The 21,289-nt window shown below is 34.7% G+C and overlaps 1 protein-coding gene and 1 long non-coding RNA gene across 2 annotated transcripts; one reads left to right on the plus strand and one right to left on the minus strand.

Moving 5' to 3' along the window:
* Nucleotides 1–835: 835 nt before the first annotated feature.
* Nucleotides 836–19,457, minus strand: LOC115977687 (ferric reduction oxidase 7, chloroplastic-like). Its single transcript, XM_031099701.1, has 9 exons — nt 19,051–19,457; nt 18,882–18,981; nt 18,539–18,721; nt 15,447–15,681; nt 2,962–3,289; nt 2,614–2,878; nt 2,255–2,510; nt 1,724–2,156; nt 836–1,337 (listed from the first exon to the last, which is right to left on the minus strand). The coding sequence occupies exons 1-9, from the start codon at nt 19,295–19,297 to the stop codon at nt 1,168–1,170; spliced, it is 2,217 nt and encodes a 738-aa protein (XP_030955561.1). The 5' UTR covers nt 19,298–19,457; the 3' UTR covers nt 836–1,167.
* LOC115977689 lies at nt 10,959–13,563 on the plus strand. The gene is made up of 2 exons (XR_004088585.1): nt 10,959–12,872; nt 12,975–13,563. It is a non-coding gene; the product is annotated as an uncharacterized LOC115977689 (long non-coding RNA).
* Nucleotides 19,458–21,289: the final 1,832 nt, after the last annotated feature.

A 21,289-nucleotide genomic window follows, 5' to 3' on the forward strand; every position in this document is an offset into this window, starting at 1 on the left:
GGTCGTGGCCCGCATTTGTGCCAATTGGCACTCCAAAAGTGCCGAATGGCCCTTTTGGGTGCCGATGGTAGGGGTTTGAAATTGGTCTTGATTATTAGTTATTCGATTATCCTCTTTTATTCTCATGCAAGCAAGCCTATTTTTAACACTAACTAACAACCAATCACAAAATTATTTAATTAATTTTAATTGTCTAGCCAATTAGAATTAATTTAAATTAATCATGCGTGGTTGGTTCCACTTAAACAAAATGCTTGCAGACCATGCAAACCTGATCACGCAATATCTTTCAATCCAATGGTCCGATTTGGAAATCAGTTACATTGTCGTGATCATGAGAATTTCAAGATCATTTTTATGCAATGAATGAATTAATGCATATAATGCAATTATGATTTTTTGGGTATATGAATGGTCACTTTAGTCATCTTCCTTGATTGAATTATAGGTAGAAAATCAAGTGTCTACACTATCTATAGAGGGTAGCATGAAGAAGAGGTTTTCCACTGAGTATATCATGTTAAAAGATTGAATGTCTTATTGTATAAAATTGTCTAAAATATTATACAAGGGACTGCTTTTATAAAGAAAGAGGTTCTCCAATATGAGTGTTATCCAAGTAAATATGGTACAATAATACAAAAACCTTAAAGCTTGTTGAGCTTGTATTGTACAAAATGTATCCTATTTATCTCATTAATTGCGTGAGCTTTCACAACACCTTTCTCTCTTCTTCATGTCTTTTAACATACCCACCTTTTAGTACTAAAAAAAAAAGCAAAAAAATAAAAATTAAAAACTAATATAACTAACCAGATAAGGCCTCAGGGAGAGATAGAGAGAAATGAAAATGTTGTGGATTGTTAAATGAAATGAGTTGTTTTAATATTACCAAAATAAATAAATAAAACTAAGATCAACAAAGCTTTTGTAAGAGAGAGAAAGAAAGGAATCTGAGGGGCTGCTACCATCGTTATGCTAGCCTCCCACCACCATCAAGCCGTTGAAACCCCTACAAGCCGAATGGCCCTTTTGGGTGCCAATGGTAGGGGTTACTAACCCCTACAACAATATACGTACAACATACTCCAAAACCATTTTACATAAAACATTACAATATTATCCGTGCATTTTGCTAAGGGGAAGATGAGATGATGAAGGTGGTGTCTATAGCTCGAAACTATGGCTGTTGAAATGGAAGATTGGATGATTGCGTTGTCTCCTAATATTTTGTGACCTGATTTCTTTAGCAACACTTGTCTGAAGACTTGGAGGACCGCACACAATAACACCAACATCAACACAGCCCCATTTCTCTGATATATCCCCAAAAATATCTGCAGCAAGACAAAGGAAAGGGAATCAAGAAAGCCTCTGGTGTTGTACAACTGATGAGGTTAAACTTTGTTATCAAGATATTTTTTTTTTTCATGTTTCTTTTAGTTTTACTCCATCCATTTATGTCATATATTTTGTTCACAGTTAGTCCTAAGCCTGGTAAATAAAGGAGGGTTGTGGTAGATTGATGGCTTGTGTGAAATTTAGTCACTATAGACAAGTACACATTAAGGTGTCCCTTACAAGTGAGAATACATGTGGCCAACCTTGACTAGTTTATTGTTGTTGTTAGGACTAAAATTTGGTTGTTGTCATCATCGTTGTCATTGTTGTTGTTATATTATTCTTTTAATTTATGTTTTGAACAAAAGTTGAGATGCTGTACCTTTGAAGTCTGGTCTTGAACCATAATAAGTATTGATTGAACTCGCAAGTTTTTGCTGACATGAATCATTGTGAGCTACAATTTCATTATGCTGCATCTTCTCTACCATTATCCTATCATCCTTACATGCCTCCCTTCTTGCATTTCGTCTTTCCCAAAGATGCCACAAACCAGCCACAACACCCCCAAAGATAAAGACACTTGCAAGCATGCAGATTACAAAGAGAAGCCCGGTGTACCACCATGGAGATATGTCATAAGGGTTTATGTAGAAAGTATCTAGTAAATACAGTAAGATAACAAAGCCTAGTGTAGACGAGATAACATATAGTCCAGGCCACATATTATTTCCTGTACCAACCAAAACTGACATGCTGTAGCTGTTAGATACAGGAGGAGAAAAGTTCGTAGCCTCATGTACTTGACCCTCTTCCTATAAATAAATAACAACCATTAAATGTCACAACATGATCATGATAACTTTAAATACAAAATGAAATAACAAGGGTGTGAGAGCATAACTAAGCATACCAGTGAAGGTTGTGATTCTCGAGTGACAAAAATGTGAATCTCAAGATTTAGTTTATCTAAGAAAAATGGACAAATTAATTCCATATCTTTGGTAGAAAGAAGAGGAAGCTCGTTTGATCTTTTCACAGCCCAAACAATCAAGATGTTTCGAGGCAAACAAGGTTTTCCTTCCCTAGTACGATGGAGAATGTCTCTCAAGATAGCCAGAAATGGTGAAATTCCTACTCCACCTGCTACTAAAATAAGGTTTTCATACCTAGAGAATCAAATGGTGAAGTTAGTTCATAAAATAGAAGATAATATGAAATTTAAAATTAAGCTTGATAAATTCTAGTGAAATTGACTGTTTGGGTGCATACATCAAGTGATATGGTAATTCATGCCCATAAGGCCCCTCAACAGAAGTTGTTATCTTTGTTTGAGGCAAGAGATGTAGGTCAACTCCAGAACTATTCAAGATATTTCCTCTGAGCTTTTCTGTCCATTCTCCAATAACCTTTATGAGAACAGATAGATGATATTTACCATCCAGAGGACAAGATGAAACACTGAAAGGATGCCACTGTAGCCAAGATAATTCCCGAACTTGAAGGAAAATAAAACTGAGGGCATTGTACCGCAGATCTACATTGTCGAGGAAAAGTATCACAACTATGGTAACAATAGAAAAACAAGGAAACTACAAATTTGAGGGGATGTAGTATTACTTGCAGGTTTTGAAAGCATCAATTCCACAGTTCCACAAGGAAGGTACTTGATTGAAATTATATCAACAGTCTTTCGAGATTGGCAGAATCTCAGAAAGCGATCTAGAATGAAAAGAAATATTCCTCCAGCAGATATGCAGAAAATGAAACCCCCAACATGCAAAGCTAAAAAGATAATAAAGATTATATATAGTTGATGAGTGTAGTAGAACAACTCAAATTTATTCTTTCTCACTGGATGAAGTGATGTCATCCACATCAGTAGACCAGCTGCCAAACTAATAACACCTGGAAAATGAGAAATACCGAGATCTACCCACTGCAACATCTGCATCAAACAATTATAGATATAAGCAATGTCATCTTCATATGACCTTATATTTCTTTCCATGAAGGTATCCTTAGATACATTCTATGAAGGAAGAAAAAGCATATGGTTTAGGACATTGACAAGGGTTACAAAGAAGATGAGTTTCTATTGTCTTTCTTTTGTGATGCTACTCGATGACTTAACTTACCTCACAATTAAGTCTTGAAGAAAAGGTTGAAATTAGTTACAGCCTAGTTCCACGCAATTTAAAAATGGCTTCAATGAAAATTGGAACAAATTGTGTGATGAGCATCAACTTAATTAGAGATACAGTTTACACATATCAGCTTTGCTTCTTCCAAATAAAAGGAGGCATTTTGTCCCACACATGCATATAGAAATACCAAGCACTACATAAGCTAAAAGATTATGACTACAAGCCAAGACTAAAAGGACTCACTTCTATGCTCATGTTTTTTTTTTTTTTTAAATTTTTTATTTTTTTTATAATTTAATTTTTTATTATTATTATTATTTTTTATCATGAACTAGTTAGAATCATGGATGTTTTGTCATATGAATAAGACAACATGGATAGGAGCCAAAGGTCATCAAACAAGTCAGGTCAATGACTTGTAAATTAGCACCATGATTTCATAGTTTGTGTGTGCTAAGTAATTATTAGTGACCATATCATTTAATCAAGAAGATGATATATTAAAAAGAAAAAACGGAAGAAGAAGATATTTTTAGCAACAATCAGTATACAATCACCAGACAGCTTGAGCAAGAATATCAATATAATCTATTCAATGATCAAGAGTTGTTGAAGTAGAAGAATTTGGATCATAACATAAAAGGTTGTTGACAGGTATTTTAACCACAAAACAATCACAAAATTCCATTCTAGACTTATTTATAGTGTCGTGCTTGTGTCTTTGAACAATCACCATTTTATATATATATATATATATATCTAAAAACTGAAGTGTAGCATTTATTATTACTATGCTCTAGTTAAGCCACATCAACAGTCGTGTCATTATCATTTTTTTTCAATTTTTATATGATTTTTTTACACTTAAAGTGAATTAAAAACTCTATTATATCACAATCATAATATCATATTTATCTTATTTTTAACTATTCTTATTTATTATTGAATTTTCAATTCCATTTTAACTTTTCATATCCCCACTACTCTCTACCTTAATATCACCTTAATATCACTATACTTCAATCCCTTTATCTTCCTTTATTTTTGACTCTTTTTATTCTTATTCTCATTCTATAAATTTGTCATTCCTTTTCTCATTCCACACATAATTTTTTTATTTTCCACACACAAAAAGTTCTCTCTCTCTCTCTCTCTCTCTCTCTCTCTCTCTCCATTGGCATCTTATTATTTTTTCAAATTTGTAACCTTAGGCTATAATCAATTTTGTAGCTAAACTTTGTCCTTAAGTAAATTAATTGGTAACCCTTAATTGGAAAACAAAGAGGCTGACAGCTGAAGGAGTAAAAAATTAATTAAAGATGACCTTACAAATTAATGTCATTAAAAACTTTATAGTGCAATTAAATAAATCGTTCAATTCACTTAATTAAATCATATAATCAACAATTAAATACAATCATACAAAATTTTAACTTAAAACTAATCAAACTCTAATCTAGAAAAACATATTTATTATCAAAACTAAAAGGAAGATGTTCTTCAGTAATAATATAAATATATATATATATATATATATATATATATATTTATATAAATGCTTAAATGCTTATATTCTTCACATACCACGACTTTTAAAAATCTAATGAAAGGTTCTAAGATTTTACCTTTCATTTAATATCTCTGTTTTGCAATTCATCAGCTAGTAAAATATGATAATGGTAATAAACATTACAAATAAGATCATGACAAAACTAATTAGCCATTATTATTCTGGAATAGATGCCTCTTTTTTTTTTTTTTTTTTTTTTTTTCTTTATTTATGCATTTAAGGAAATGAAATGTATAGAGTTTACTTATTAAGGTATATGTAAAGATTCACATTAAAAAAATATGTAAATTTTTTTTTTTTTTTTTTTGAAAAAGAAGTATATGTAAAGTTTTTATTAACTTAAAACACAATGAAAAACTAATTGTTAATAACTACAACAGTCACTGTTCTATAAATCACACACAACACTATATTTAATATCCTAAATAACTTATAAATTATAACCCAAAGCAATCATACAATTACACAATCAAAGCATGAACATATAACATGAATTACCTTTTGAATTACTACTTGAAATTTTCCCAATTATTGAAAGAGAATTGCCAAATTTTTTAGGCAACATCAAGACAAGGTATAAGAATTTTAATTTTTAACTTCCATAGAAAAAAAATATTACCCACATTATTTCAACCCTTATGGAAAAGAAGGTTTACATGTAGAATGCAAAATGTGTTTAATTGACTTAGAGATGTAAAAATTAGTCAACCAACTATGGTAGAATTAAGGTTTTAAAATGTAAAGAAAACAATTCTAAAATAATAAAAAATTAGTTTGCAATAAATATGATTATGAAATTCATTACTCTTCATTGCATTAGTTAAAATTACAAAATAGTAATAATAATGACCTCGTGGGTTCCAGTTAGCTCAATTAGTAAAATCTTTGATGGTTGAATAAGAGATCTAGGGTTCAATTTTCGTCTACACCAAAAACTGATCGGTGTCTTGGTCTGATGACAAAGAACTATCATCAGAAGTGGATGCCATAGGTTGAAACTCTCTCATAATAATAATAATAATAATAATAATGAGACCACCCTTAAAAACCTTAACTCTCCAGGTTGCATAGCTATATTTCACCCAAAAACCAACATGTTGCACCGTCTTTGACCTCAAGCAGAACTACTTAAGAATAAATCTATTTTTTAGATTGCAATTCCCACCTAGTCCATCTTCCATCAAGCTTTTGATCGAGCTATTTGCTCCAAAAAGAGCAACATGAAGGCCCAAGGCTGTTTTGTGAAACTACAACCTATCTTTATGGAAGTCAAATAGCTATCTCTTCATTCCCAATATTTCTGTCCATAACTTAAATTTTTATTTCACTACTCTTGCATTGGAAACTAGCAATTCATGGTAATTTGTGCATATGAGTAATTGAGAAGTCATGATTTTATGTTGGCTTTATTCAATGACAAAACTTTATATGTAATGCATTGTTTGGTGATGTATTAGTTTCTAGGTTTTTATGTAAATTGGGGTAGTATACTTGAGCCTTTCCTTGAAGATTGGAAGCTGCATCAACCCAAGATCGCCTAGAGGTGACCTTCTTGCAACCTAAGCTACCTGCAAAATCCATGTGGCAGGTATTTGTCTGAAAGTGCAGACGTGCACCTCACAACCATATCATGACCTTAGGGGGAAAACAGGTTGCGAGTTGCATGATCTCTGTACTCTGCAAAATGCACCAAACTTTATGCCCGGGGCTTGGGTTTTCCTCTTCCATAACACTGGTGGTGTTATATGTGGTTTGCTTGTCTTCCTTTCCCTACTTTATCTAGCTCTATATATTCTTGTGTAGAGTAGTTTGTGTTTGGAAGTTTTGCTAAGTCACTTACAGTTTAACTTGTGATTAGTTTAGTATTAAATTCAACTTAGCTGTAAAATTTGGTATTAAGGGTTCTAAATACTTGCTAGGATTGTAACTACATACTTTCAATTGGTATTAGAGTAGGTTCACATTTGTTTGTGATTTGCATCACGTTGTGTGATCCTTGAACCCTTGTTTTGATGATGGAGAGGCTTCTTGAAAAATGCTTATCTCACATTCTTTGTATTGCCTGTGAGACCTCTTTGAGCTCTCCTATCTCAAATGTCTGTGTGTTAAACTCTAATCCCAAAGACATGCTAAAAAGTTTTTTCCATGCTCTCAAAGCCTTTGAATTGGAAAACAAATTGCTTCTCAATGACCTTCACAAGTCAGATAAATTGATTAATGATTTACTCATTAAAATGAAATTCTTTGTGAGAAAGTGAAAGCTGTAGAGAAAAGTATTCCTTGCTAAGACATTGTTTCTCATTGCTTAAATGATATAGATCATTAGAAAGAGGAAAATGTCAATCATACTCTTGTCTTGTAGTTCATACTGCCCTAAAAGTTTTTGATGCTTGTTTATGGTATCTTGATAGTGGCTGCTCTTGACACATGACTGGTGACAAAACTCTCTTCAAGCATTTAAAAGAAATGAAGGATGAATTTGTAATGTTTGGAGATGGAAGTTGCTCTCAAATTCTTGGAAAAGGATCCATTGAGATTCCGGGTTTTCCAATTTTGAAGGAAGTCTTGTATATTGATGGGTTGAAGGCAAATCTTCTTAGCATTAGCCAATTGTGCGATGACAACTATCTTGTTTAGTTATCCATGAAGAAGTGTCTAGTATTCAATGAAGACGGAATGCAAGTTATGTGCGGCCGAAGAACTACAGACAATTGCTATGACATTGTGCCAAACTCAAACCTGTGATGTAGAAGTGCAAGGGTAGACTTAATGGAGTTGTGGCATCAAAGACTTGGTCATGCAAACCACAAGCAACTGTCAAAGATCTCAAAACTTGATGTAGTAGTAGGTTTACCAAAATTTGGGAAATTTCAAAAAACCATATGTGGACCTTGTCAAATGGGAAAGCAAACACGGTCCTTACATCCCAAAGTGAATCAAATGATGACCAAAAGACTACTGGAACTCCTTCATGTTTATCTTATGGGCCTTACTTGTACCGAGAGCCTAGGTGGGAAGAGATATATTTTGGTTATGGTAGATGACTTCTCTAGATTCACGTGGGTAGAACTCCTAAGAGAGAAGTTGGAGGTTGCCAAAAGAATAAAGAAGCCGTGCAATCGGTTGCAAGTTGAGAAGAACTCATCCATTGCTCGCTTAAGAAGTGATCAAGGGAAGGAATTTGAAAAATCAAAGTTGGAAAAATTTTGTGAGAAACATGGAATCAAGCAAGAGTTCTCTACTCCCAAGACTCCTCAATAAAATGGGGTTGTTGAACATAAAAGTAGAGCCATTCAAGAGATGGCTAGGGTGATGCTCTTGAATAGAGGAATTCCTCAGAAATTCTAAGGGGAAGCTGTAAACACCGCTTGCCACATTGCAAATAGAGTATTCTTCAAAGCCGGAACAACCAAAACATTGTATGAGCTATGGAAAGAAAAGAAGCCAAAGGTGAAGTACTTCAGAATCTTTGGTAGCAAATGCTCCATCTTGAAGGATAGGGAAAGCCTTAGAAAATTTGATACTCGGAGTGACGAAGGAATATTTCTTGGGTACTCCACTTTTAGTTGAGCCTACAAAGTTTTAAACAATCAAACCAAGACAGTTATGGAGTCATGCAATATCACTATTGACGACGAAGTTAATGACAAGAAAGTAGAAATTGAATTTAGGACGCAGAAACAAGTCAAAAATGTTGCAACCGAGGCCCTTAAAGAGTCCACAACTATAAGTGATACCTCCAGCCCCATTCAAACAACTACAAGCAACTTTAGTTCAAGTCCCATGATATCTTCTTCTCAAGTGTCTTCCCTAGGTCCTCCTAGCCCTCTGTTGGTTCAACCTTCACCAAGTTGAGAAACATGTGGTGAATCATGCTCAGAAGTAAATGACACGACTCCAAAAAGCAAAGAGCCATCTGTTAAAGTCAAGTTAAATCATCCAACAAATCAGGTTATTGGAGAAGTCAGTGAGGGAATGAGACTTTGAAACAAAGTATTGAATCAAGTAAACTACACTTGCTACTTATCTCATATTGAACCAAAGAAGGTGGAAGAAGCAAGCCTTGAAAGATGAGGATTGGATAGAGCCCATGCAAGAAGAACTTCAACAGTTTACCAAGAATGATGTGTGGGAATTAGTTCCTAGACCAAAGGACACTCATGTCATTGGAACCAAGTGGATCTTTCAAAAAAAATTAGATGAACATGGAACTGTGGTTTGAAACAAAGCTTAGCTTGTAGCTCAAGAATATACTCAGGTGGAGGGTATTGATTTTGACGAATCCTTTGCACTTGTAGCAAGAATGGAATTAATCCGAATCCTATTAACTATTTCCTACTTCTTTGGGTTTAAGTTATATCAAATGGATGTGAAAAGTGCTTTCTTAAATGGATTTCTCCAAGAAGAAGTGTTCATTGAACAACCAAAAGCATTTTCGGATCCATTTCATCCCAATCACGTGTTAAGATTGACGAAAGCCCTATATGGCTTAAAGCAAGCACCTAGAGCTTGTTATGATCATCTTACCAATTATCTTCTTGATCAAAACTTCAAGCATGGACAAACAGATCGCACTCTGTTCATCAAGAAAAACTCAAAGTCACTTATGGTGGTTCAAGTCTATGCAGATGACATAGTATTTGGATCAACTGTGGACTCATGTGTTCACGAGTTTGCAAATGAAATGAATTGTGAGTTTAAGATGAATGTGGTAGGAGAATTAACCTATTTTTTGGGTCTTCAAGTAAAGCAAGACAAAGACAGTATCTTTGAGTGTTAATTCAAATATGATAAAGAATTGGTGAAGAAGTACAGATTGGAAAACACAAAATCAAGCATCCCCAAAGGAATCCCATCTCATTACTGTGAAACTTGTCATTTGATATGTTAAGGGTTTTTGCGATTTTGGAGTTTGGTACTCCCGCGACTTAAACCTTACCTGGTCGGGTTCTTAGATGCCAATTGGGCAGGATGTGTGGATGATCGAAAAAGCACCTCCGAGGGTTGCTTTTATCTTGGGAAAAACTTAGTGGCTTGGATGAGCAAGAAGAAAAATAGTGTTTCATTGTCTACTGCAGAGGCAGAGTATATAGCAGCTGGAAGTTGTCATGCTCAATTGCATTGGATGAAGAAGCTCCTTCATGGTTACTCCAATCCCCAAGAAATGATGACAGCCTATTGTGACAATACCAATGCTATTGACATATCAAAAAATCTTGTTTAGCATTCAAGGACTAAGCACATTGAAATTTGGTATCATTTCGTTCGAGATTTGGTGGAAACAAAGGTAGTGTCTCTTGAATTCATCCCCATCAAATTTCAAAAAGTAGACATCTTCACAAAACCACTAGATCGTCCTTGGTATGAATTTCTTTGTAAGGCCATTGGTGTTGGTCCCTCTCCTTAATCATCTCATTGCATTGCATTATGTTTTTGTACATACTCTTTTTGAGTTTCTTGTTTATCTTTTCGTTGCTTGTTTGTTTTGTACTTGTGTGTGCTTGTGTGACGTTGCTTTTGTTCCTTTATCATATGAGTTTTGATTTTGATAGCTTGTCACATGCACTTTTTAGGAATTAGTTCATCTAGTTTCTCTTGTGATGAATGCACAACTTTGCCTTATCTTGAATTATATGCGCTTGTTGAGATTTGTGTATAGACTTCTTAGATCTACGTGTTGAGAGAAAAAGAAAATGTTCATGATGTTTTCACTTTTTTTGGAACATATTTGGTTTTGACCTCATCATTCAAGTAAAATGTGACTTATGTCTCTCTCACAATTGTCTTGCCAAGCTATTCTTAAAAAGCCGGTGCCAAAAAGAATGAAAAAGGTGATGCACCATTCTTATCGAATAAAGCTTTTTAAGCTATGCTCGGAAAAAGAGCCAAAAATTGTAAGAGCCTCAAACTTGTGCTCATTTTGCCTCAATTATGTCAAAGACAATGTTTTATAAAGCACACTCATCAAACTTGTGCTAAGTATGAAGATTCTTGAATCTATGTATCTCTCTCTATCTATATCCTTCCTAAGCCTATCAAGTCTTATTGTGAGAGTTATATATTTCATGTCTTGCAATTTTGCAAGGTTTACTCTGCATTTGAACCTCCCTTTGTGAATGGATTGAATGAGTGCTTGAACTAACTGTTTATCTTTGCTAGTATTATCTCAAATTTCACTCACACACTCACAAGTTTATTGCTTTGTTTGTGTCGTTCATCTCTTGAAAAAGTTTATGAACTTTGACCTAATTTGTGATTGATTATCTATCTTTCTCATAGCTTATTCTTTCACTTAGTGGACTTGTGTTTCTAGGCTATATTTTGTTTTGTTTTCTTTTAAAATTTCAAAATGCCCTATTTTTGTAGGTCTCGTGACCTAGTCGCGACCCTAGGCGACTTTGGCCCAGGTCGTGAGCAAATTAAATCTTTGCTCAATTTTTACCCTGAGATTTTGTGACAAGGTAAGGCCTAGCTAAGTCACAACTGGGCATGAAGTCAGTTTTTAATGTTTTAAACCGTTTTGTATTTCAAACGTTTTCACTTCCCACCACTTCGGGTTTCTCCCCACACCTCTAAAACTCATTTTTCTCATAAACCCACTTCTCTCTTCTCTCCAAAAACATCTCAAGTAAGTTTTTGCAACTCTAATCTCTTTATTTGGTGTTTGTGTTTTTGGATTGGGTGTGTGTGTTTGTGTGGGTGTGATTGTTTTTTTTTTTTTTTTTTTTTTTTTTTATCTTGAACCTTCTATCTTTTTTCTTCGTGTTGATCATATGCTTCTTGTGTTGGTCTTTTATGACATTTTGTGCTTGTAATTAGGCCTGTATTTGTTGGGTTCCCTTTTTGCCTGTTGTGTTGTTGTGTTTGTGCACATCAAGTGTTTGATGAAATTCTCAAGTGAGTATTTTCATCAGTTTGTTGTTCCGTTGGACATCAAATCTCTATATGAGACTTGGTTATGATAGTTTGTTTTACCATCGTTGGGTTGATCGATTTCTAAAATTGCATCCTGTGCCTATGCCTCTAATGCCTTAAGGGTGGTTATAGCATCTGTTTTGTTCTAACATCATATGCCATGTTCTTGTGTTTTTTGCTATTGTGGCATTTGTTTTGCAGTTGCACCAAAAGCCTTATCCTCTCGTGGAGGAAAGCATAAAATGCCTAACTCATTATACACTTAACAAAGTGAAGCACTAATTGATCCAACTGATCTAAGCCCCATATTCGATCAGATTCAATTATGTGATGCTCTAGGCCTTGAAATTATGCATCTTGAAGATCGTTATGCGAACCTTGTCATGGAAAAGAAAGTGGAATGAAGATTTTTCCAAGGATCTCCCATCTTTAACATGTTCAACCAAAAGGAATGGGACTCCATTCTTGTTGATCTGGTGTGTCCAATAGAAGAATTAGGCCTTGACTTTTATGTTAATCTCTGTCGTTAGGACAACTCTCTCAGTACTTTCATCAAGGGTTCCTACTACATCATCACCCCACAAATCATCTTTGAGGTGTTTGAATTACCGGAGTACACAAGGATCGAGAACACACCATATTCTTCTCGGAGCTTGGGAGATCTTCACTCCATCTGCCAAGCTTTAGGTGGAGAGCTTTACCTCGGAACCATATCGATGTCCATGGAGAAACTTCTTCCAATATACCGTGTGGTGTCAATATTGTCAAATTTGTATCCTCACATGTTCAATCGAACCTTGATCACCGTTAAATTCACTTTCTACATGACCTGGTTCGAGGGGTTCTGATTGATTTAAGTTGGCACATCTTTAATGTGTGGTGGAGTATGGCTAAAAAAGGTACTCGGACTTAGTTCCTTTCGTTCACATGCTTGATCACTCATTTCTGCAAGTACAAATATGTGAAGTTCTCTAAGTCTTATCAAATCATACCTTTCCCAGAATCCATCAGCATTAATACACTCAATGCTCTTTATGTGGAAGCAAGAGATGCACGTAGGGACTCAGATCCTTCCACCTCACTCAAGGCATATACTCTGACATTTCACTTAGTGAATATGCAAACCATGTTTATGGAACTGTCTCAGCAAATGGCAATAGGATTTGGGCTTGTGTACGATTTTCTAGATATCACCTCTTCTCGTCTCAATCATGTGGAAGCTCGCATGCCTCCTCTACCTTTGCCACCTACGGAGGACTAGTGAAATCGTTTTTTGAGGACCCCCTTTGGATATTCTGACAAAAAGGGGGGAGAGCATAGACTAACCTCACACATATAAAGGGATAGCTCAAAGCAAGGGGAGCAAAATTGCATGAGCAAGGAGGAATACTACATCAACAAACTAACCATCTATTTTTTAAGTTTTTTTAGTTATTTTCCTGCTTTTAGTATAACTTTGATACATTAACAAACTAACTATCCATTTTTTAAGTTTTTTTAAGGAGGAATAATATGTCTTTTGGTTTTGTACAGCATGACCGTGTTTAGGTCATGTACTTTTCTAGTGCTCTGGATTTATGTTGCTTTATCTATCTAGTATTCTGGTTTGATTGCTTCCATTGCATCGTTTTGTGCTTGTTGAACATGCATTTATCTTATGCTCTTTGTGCTTACTTGCATGCATGTTCAGATTATCATAAACTTGTGTTCTTTGATCATTGTAGCCATAGTCTCTGTGGTTGTCTAGTGTTTGATCAAGTTGCATTCATGCATATCATTCATATCATACTTGATCGTGTTGTACTTGTACTTATTCTATGCTTTTATACTTGTTATCAACTATAGGGTCTAACCTATCTTATACTAGTGTTTCAAGCATTGATTTTAAGTTCAAGCTCTTGTGTTTGACCTTTAGAGTTTAGTGTGAGTCTTTGGTGGTCTCATGTTTCCTCTCGCATTAAGTCTAGAGTTTGTATAGGCGTGCTTGGTCACAAAATAGCCAAAGTGGGAGATTGAGAAGTCATGCTTTTATGTTGGCTTTATTCAGTGACAAAACTTTATATGTAATGTATTGTTTGGTGATGTATTAGTTTCTAGGTTTTTATGTAAATTGGGGTAGTGTACTTGAGCCTATCCTTGAAGATTAGAAGCAGTATCAACCCGAGATCTCATGGCCTGGAGGCAATGTTCTCGCGACCTAAGCTGCCCGCGAAATCCATGTGACAGGTGTTTGATGAAAGTGCAGATGTGCACCTCGTGACCATCTTGCAACCTTAGGGGGTGAACAGGTCGCAAGCTGAATGAATTCTGTACTCTACAAAATGCACTAACCACTATTTTTCTGCCAACACACACATACACACAATTGTGAGGTGTAGCAAAGGGCTTCAGATAAGTATTGACCATACCCTAGAAACCTTAAGGGTGTCAAGAGTGTGAAGAAAAATCCTTTGTATGAAAATAGAGAGCTTTTTCTTAGAGAAAAAACAAGTTCTTCATCTCCCTTTTCCATCTCTTTCATTCCATTGATAGAGATTTTGTAAACACATTCCTCATCCACAAACACATACCTGTGAGTGAGCGAATGAGAAAGGAAACTTAAAAAGGCACAACCTAAATCCAATCCTCATTGGTGGTGATTCTATTGGAGCTTCAATGGAGGGTCTCTAGTAAACTAGGAAGAGAAAGTGCTCAGTGAAGTCGGTTGCTAGCTGGAGCTTAGAGGGTTCAAGTACATGTAAGAGAGTGGGCTTGGAGGGTTCATTGGATACCTTATGTACTGCAACTATTTTACCTAGTGGAGATTTCCGACGGGTGGTCGGGAGAGAGGTTTTAAGCTCAGGGCTCGTGTTTTCCTCTTCCATAACACTTGTGGTGTTATGTGTGTTTTACTTGTCTTCCTCTCTCTACTTTGTTTAGCTCCATATATTGCCATGCTTGTGTAGAGTAGTTTGTGTGTTTGGAAGTTTTGCTAAGTCACTTACACTTTAACTTATGATTAGTTTAGTATTAAAATCAACTTAGCCATAAAATCTGGTATTAAGGGTTCTAAATACTTGCTAGGATTGTAATAGCATACTTTCAATAAAATAAAAAAAATAACCAAAGAATTATGAATAAAACAGCCAAACCAGAAGGTAGCGGCATAAAGGATCAGTTTCCAAGAGGGTCAAATCAAATTAACAAAAATAACAATTATTACTGCTGCACAGCACCTCCCCATCTGTAAGTCTTGAAACTCTTAGCTTTATTAAATAATTTCTCTAGTCTTCTTGTCATTCCCATTTTTCCATTTTCAATTGCTGTTTCCCTTTCTCTTGCATTCTTTTTGCGTGTATATATTTATATAGCAAGGGGATAATTCAACTTTCAGTGATTATAAATGTATTCTTCTTTTGGAAAACAAACTAACAAATATATATATAAAAGGAAAAGAATAGCACATGTATAAGAGTTATACCATTAGCACTCACTTCTTGTAGAAGGGTTCCCTCGATTGTCCATGCAATTACAAAGAGTAGTCCATGGAGAGTAAACAGTAGCATAGTGAGATGTCCAAGCCACACATGATATCTTATTGCTTGCTCAAAAGGGATATCTATAAGGCGGAGAAGTACTGATCCCCTTGCAACCGGAAGAAACAAAAATGCCAAGCAATATAATCCGATAGTACCAATGCGATGTCCCAGATTTATTAAAATGAAACAACTGAAAATTTCAAAAAAAACTAGGAATTTCAACCAGTGAAACCAATCTTCATGTACTGAAGAAAAATAACTCTAAAAAATTTAAAGGGAAAATGCACACTCTAAAGAATTTAAATTTCTCATATACAACATGTTTTATGATTGCAAAGAGATGAGTTCAGATCAGTGACAATGACTTCTAGTTTGAAAGCTCTCAAATGGTGACATTGAAGCAGTAACAGGAGTTTGTTAAATTAGTTTTAGTTATTAGTCACATGTCAGTCTATTATTTCTTAGTTGGAAAGTTTGATAGGTTAAGCACCAAACTCTGTTTCTTCTATGGAAAATGTTAAAGCCACAAATTATTTTACAAATTGCAGAGGTACTGATTGGATATTGGTAAGAAAAAAGAGATGTTAGTAGTGGGTCGAGATGAGAACCAGTAAAAATTTGTCACATCAATAGTTTGTAAGAATGTAGTAAAATAGTTTGTGGCTATAGCCATGGTTTTAAAACTGGACTATATTGGCCGGTTCAACTGAGAATCGGGCCTAAATCTAGTCCAATAAAAAAAGGGAAAAACTGGTAACTAGGCCCAATTCTAGTTCTTTGATATTTCCAGTTTTTAAAACCATGGTTGTAGTGTGTGTAGTACACACACACTAAATAGAAGGAATTTTGTAAAGAAACAAGCTGTTTGTCAAAGCTAAATGAATAGACTCTCATTGACTCTTTCTCAAACTCCCATCATCTCTATAACTTCGATACCAAAGGTGAATTTTGCCAAGAAAAGAAATGTAGAGAAAAAAAGGAAAATGAAGAGAGAGTGATGGGCTTTGGGATGTCTATAACTTTTATCTTAGTTTCTTCAATACCTCATACAATTTGGAGATTTTATGAGGAGGCTAGGTTTTGGGTTTAATTCCTTCTATTCTTCTTTCACATTTTATTTTATTTTATAAATACCGCTTTTTGATCTCTTCTTTTATTTTAACATTTTTTTTTAAATAGTAAAAATAAAGAGGTGGGTTAGAGCATCTCCAAGAGGCTCTCTAAATCCTTTTTTGGAGAGCAAACACACCAAAAACACCCTTCAATGGCGTCTTCAACTCTTTTTTTTTTTTTTTAGAGTTGCTATAGTAGTTCTCTTGAAGAAGAGAGCACTATAGAAAATACTGTAGCAACTCCAAACATTTCCCCCCCTTAAAATAATCCCACAGTTGAATAAAAAATGATTTTTTTCTCTTTCCTCCCTCTCTCTCATAAAAACTCTCTTTCTTCTCATCTAAAGACAAAGTTAGGTGAATGCCAACTCTCTCTGCCGGTTGTGTGTGTGTGTGAAGTGAGCAATGAGGTAAGAAAATAAAAACAAAAATGTAGATACATAGGAGAAGTCAAAAGAGTGGCCGGTTGTGTATGTGTGAAGTGAGATAAAAAGGAATTAAAATAAAAACAGAAACGTAGACATAAAAGAGAAATCAGAAGATGTGTGGAGGAGAAACAAAAATGTAGATACATAGGAGAAGAGTGGGGTATGTGTGTGGAGGAGAAAAATCAAGAAAGAAAAAGGAAAAAGAAGAAGAAGAAGAAGAAGAAGATATAGATGATTCTAGAAAGTAAATGTATGGATGAAAAAAAAAAAAATTATGTCCACAATATTTTTACAACATTTTCACAAAAAAAAAAAAATCTAAATGGTAAGTTGTTATTTGTAGTTAATAGTGGGAAAAAAATAAAATAAAATAAGTGGTGGGTTTAAATTAAAACCAGTAACAACTTATCACCTAAAATTTGTTATGAAAATATTGAGAATGTAACACTTCATAAAAAAATAAAATAAAGAATAAGGAATATTTTCTAAAAAAAGAATAAAAAAATATTAAAGAAAAAATATTTAAATGAAATAGAGAAACAATAGAGTCTATTGAAAAATGTATTTGAAAAAGTAAGTAAAAGGTATATGTAACTAAGACTGTCCACACGAATGCATCGAGTAGGAAAAATCTAAACCTGCAACTAACTTGAATAGAGTTTCAGATCTGCCGGTTCGGGTTATATCAATTTCGAGTGCATATCAGTTGATTTTAGGTTTGTTGTGGGGGTTGAAATCTGGCCAGATTTTAGCTGAAATCTTGCCGGATCTCGTCAAATATAGTTGGATCTAATGAGATTTGGCTGATATTCCTCCGGATCTATTGAGATCTGGCCGAGATCTCGATGGGTTTGTCGAGATCCGGCCATGATCTCCCTATATTGGTAAAGAGTTTGGACTTACTGGATTTTCGGCCAAAACTCATATTTCTAACAAGGAGAGAACAACTCATCGAGCGGGTTGGGTTCGTCGGTTTCTTAGACAGCCAACCCGCGACTCGAACCGATAGTCTCGGGTCTTGGCGCCGACGATTAGCGTCCGATCGAAACATTGCTTTGATTGGACAGTTATCGGGTGGAGAGCTTCAGGTTTGGGCAGTTCTTCTGGTCCAAGCAAGTGGTGGACAACCCTATATGTAACTATTTACTCTCCAGAGAGTAAAAAATTTCTAAAGAAGCTGTTAGAGATGCTTTTATGGAAGTCTTACGGAGCTTATCTCAGGTGGGTGAAGTGTGAACTTTTGAATTATGGGCAAGCAAGGTGAAAATGAGGCAAAGTATCAATTTTTGAATCAAGGGTAGGTAAGGTGAAAACGTGCCTAATCTTAGGTGAGTTTTCTGTAATTGCCCCTAAATGTTTTGTAAGGATGACACAAAACTACAAAAACTACTGAAGTAGAATGATCAAAAGAAAATTAAGCAATATAAAAATAGTACATGGTTTCTATTTAAAAGCTATACAATAAAGTTATAAACAAAGTAACACCCAACCCAACAAAATATCGTACCACTGTTCTTTGGGGATGTCATCAGGTATCATTCGTAAGACCACTGCAGTATAGAAATAACCATCCCAGACAACAAATACGATAAAGAGGATTATGCCAATTAATTCAGCAGCGGAAACAACCCCAAGTGGTCCATCCACTAGAACGGGAAAAGTCCACAATCGGAATCTTGGAGTCTTCTTCCTGAAATAGATGAAACTTATGCTTTATCTTCATGTTACTCCAATTTAAGCAAATCCATTATGGGCAATATTATATTATTCCCTTTGCAGCTAGCTATCACATATCGTAAAAACAAAATGAAAACATGTAAGATGAGTGCATAGATTAAAAAAATACATACTCTTGTAGTTGTAGTCGGTCTTCCCCAGAGATGAGAAGGTATGGAACAGCAAGAAAAGCAATAATGATAATTGGGGCACTGAATAACAGCAACGTACTCCCTGAAAATGCATATTTTAAAGTTGAACTCTTTTGAATGCGACAACGAGGTTGAATTAAGAAGTAGCTACCTGTGTACCCAAATGGGCTTTTACTGGTTGCACCAATCCAGTCAAAATAGAGTTCACTCCCGAAGTCTGTAGGAATGACAAAAAAGAGAGCAACCCATGCAAGGAATACAATCCACATGGTAAATTTGAGAACCCATTTAGCCAATGATACAAAGTTGATGTTTTTCTTGTTGTTGTTGTTGGCATGAGCTCCATTGGAATGAAGAAGAGGGTGTTGAGAAGTGTGTAAAATGTCATCGACGGCCATGACTATGAGAATGAGGAAAAGGAATCAGCAGCGAGCAAGAAGCAGGGTGATGTTGTTATTGGAGATGATGATGGCCATTTTCATATGGAATAGCACATATAGGCGATTTGAATTATAATTTTTGTTTTGTCTCTTGTTTGTACTTCCTTATGCGCACTGGCAATTTCTCTAGAAGAAAATTTCTTTAGTTGTCAACTAAAGGTCTTACTAGTCTTAGCTGGAGGTTGATCCTTACGTAAGAGTATTTAATTTTTTTTTTAATGGGATTATTTTTGTCATGGCTCCAATAACACTGATCACACAGGTGCACAACAACACCCGGACGATCAGTACCTAACTGAGTTGGGAGTGAAGAGCCAATAGGAATCTAATCTCAACCTTTGCTTTTAAAACAACTAATCTTATTATACCTTCTCTTTTCTGTCTTTGACTTTACTAGTATAACTACCGCATTAGAGCATTTTACTTGTAAATCTTCATTCAAGATCAGGAATGTTAGTTGATATAAAAATAAAAAAAAAGATCAGGAATGTTAGTTGATTCTTCTCTTATTAGCCATGTACTCCATAACTCCGGGAAAGGATCTCTTTTCTAATTTAAAATTTTAAATCCTCAATTTCTTTTAATTTTTATTCATATATAAGACATAATATTTAAAAAATCTAATGATCTTATCAAATCTATGTAAACCACACAAAATCGAATGAAAAATGTTAAAGGTACTACAAGTTTTACTATAAAAAGCTTAAAGTAAATTTTTTGTTTTTATTGGCTTAAATTTGTGCCAAATTTTCATGTAATTTTGATCAATACATAGTGTTGGATTATTTTTATAAAAAATATTATAATTTATTTTAATATTGGTTATATTCTCAATTAAGTGAATTGATGAAATCAATCTTTATCTGTTAATGGCTATATCGATTTTGTTTGCTAAAGTTGAAATTTATATCTAATGCTAATATATTCAAATGCGTCAGTTTTATTTTCTTAATGACAAACTTTATCATTTGAAAAAAATATTCTTTTATAAGTTGGTTGAAATTCAAATATTATTGACTATATGAACGTTTTTGGTTTAATGTATATAGCAATATTTCTTTGTCAAATACATATTTCCTTATAAATCATTTCTGTTTTAAACATTCTTTTTTGAGAATCTGTTTTAAACATTCTAACATTTTGTTTTTGGATACAAGGTAGAAATTCTACTTTAATCTAATCTAAGTGTATATATGTGTAAAATTTCTTCTTAGAGACTTGAACCTTCACCTTATCCCCCACATCCCACAAACAATTATATTTGTGGAGTAACTATTGCTCCAATAATGCGCGGTGGTAAACATTCTAACATTTTAATCTGGTAAATTATTGGTATATATAAATGTTTCATTGTTTTAGTGGAAAGTCAAAATAGTTGACACTTGACAATATTCAAATATATAATCTGACGTTTTTTATATTTATATGTAATCAAGGTCAGCCATGTTATGGGCTATTTATTGTGTATTGATTTCTTAGCATTATGCTCTTCTGTCTAAACTAATAGAGATCTACGGTCAATGAAAATATACAATCATGACTCTAAAGAATTTATAATAAAAAAATGTACAGTCTAACCTCAACAATCCCACTACTCTATTTTCTCTTTCTCTTCCAAAGCTTTTCTCTCTCATTTTGGGTTGTATATTAGGATTCCCCAAGTTGAAGACAATATTCAATCTTACCAATGGGTTACACATTGGAATAGGGGTGTCCACGGGTTGGTTCGGGTTGGGTTTATGCCCAACCCGCAACCAACCTGCTTACATCGGGTGAACGGCTAAACGACCTGCCGTTGACCGCAGACGACCTCGGGTCGAGTCGGATCAGACTCCGGTGGACAACGGTCGGGTCGGTCGGCCTTGTACTGAGTTACATTCACCGGATTTTCGCCGGATCGAAGCTCAAAATCAACCCATCAAGCCCAAATTTGAGCGAAAATCACGGATC

This window comes from Quercus lobata, chromosome 2 (genome assembly GCF_001633185.2).
Source record: "Quercus lobata isolate SW786 chromosome 2, ValleyOak3.0 Primary Assembly, whole genome shotgun sequence".
In the NCBI taxonomy this organism is placed as follows: domain Eukaryota; kingdom Viridiplantae; phylum Streptophyta; class Magnoliopsida; order Fagales; family Fagaceae; genus Quercus; species Quercus lobata.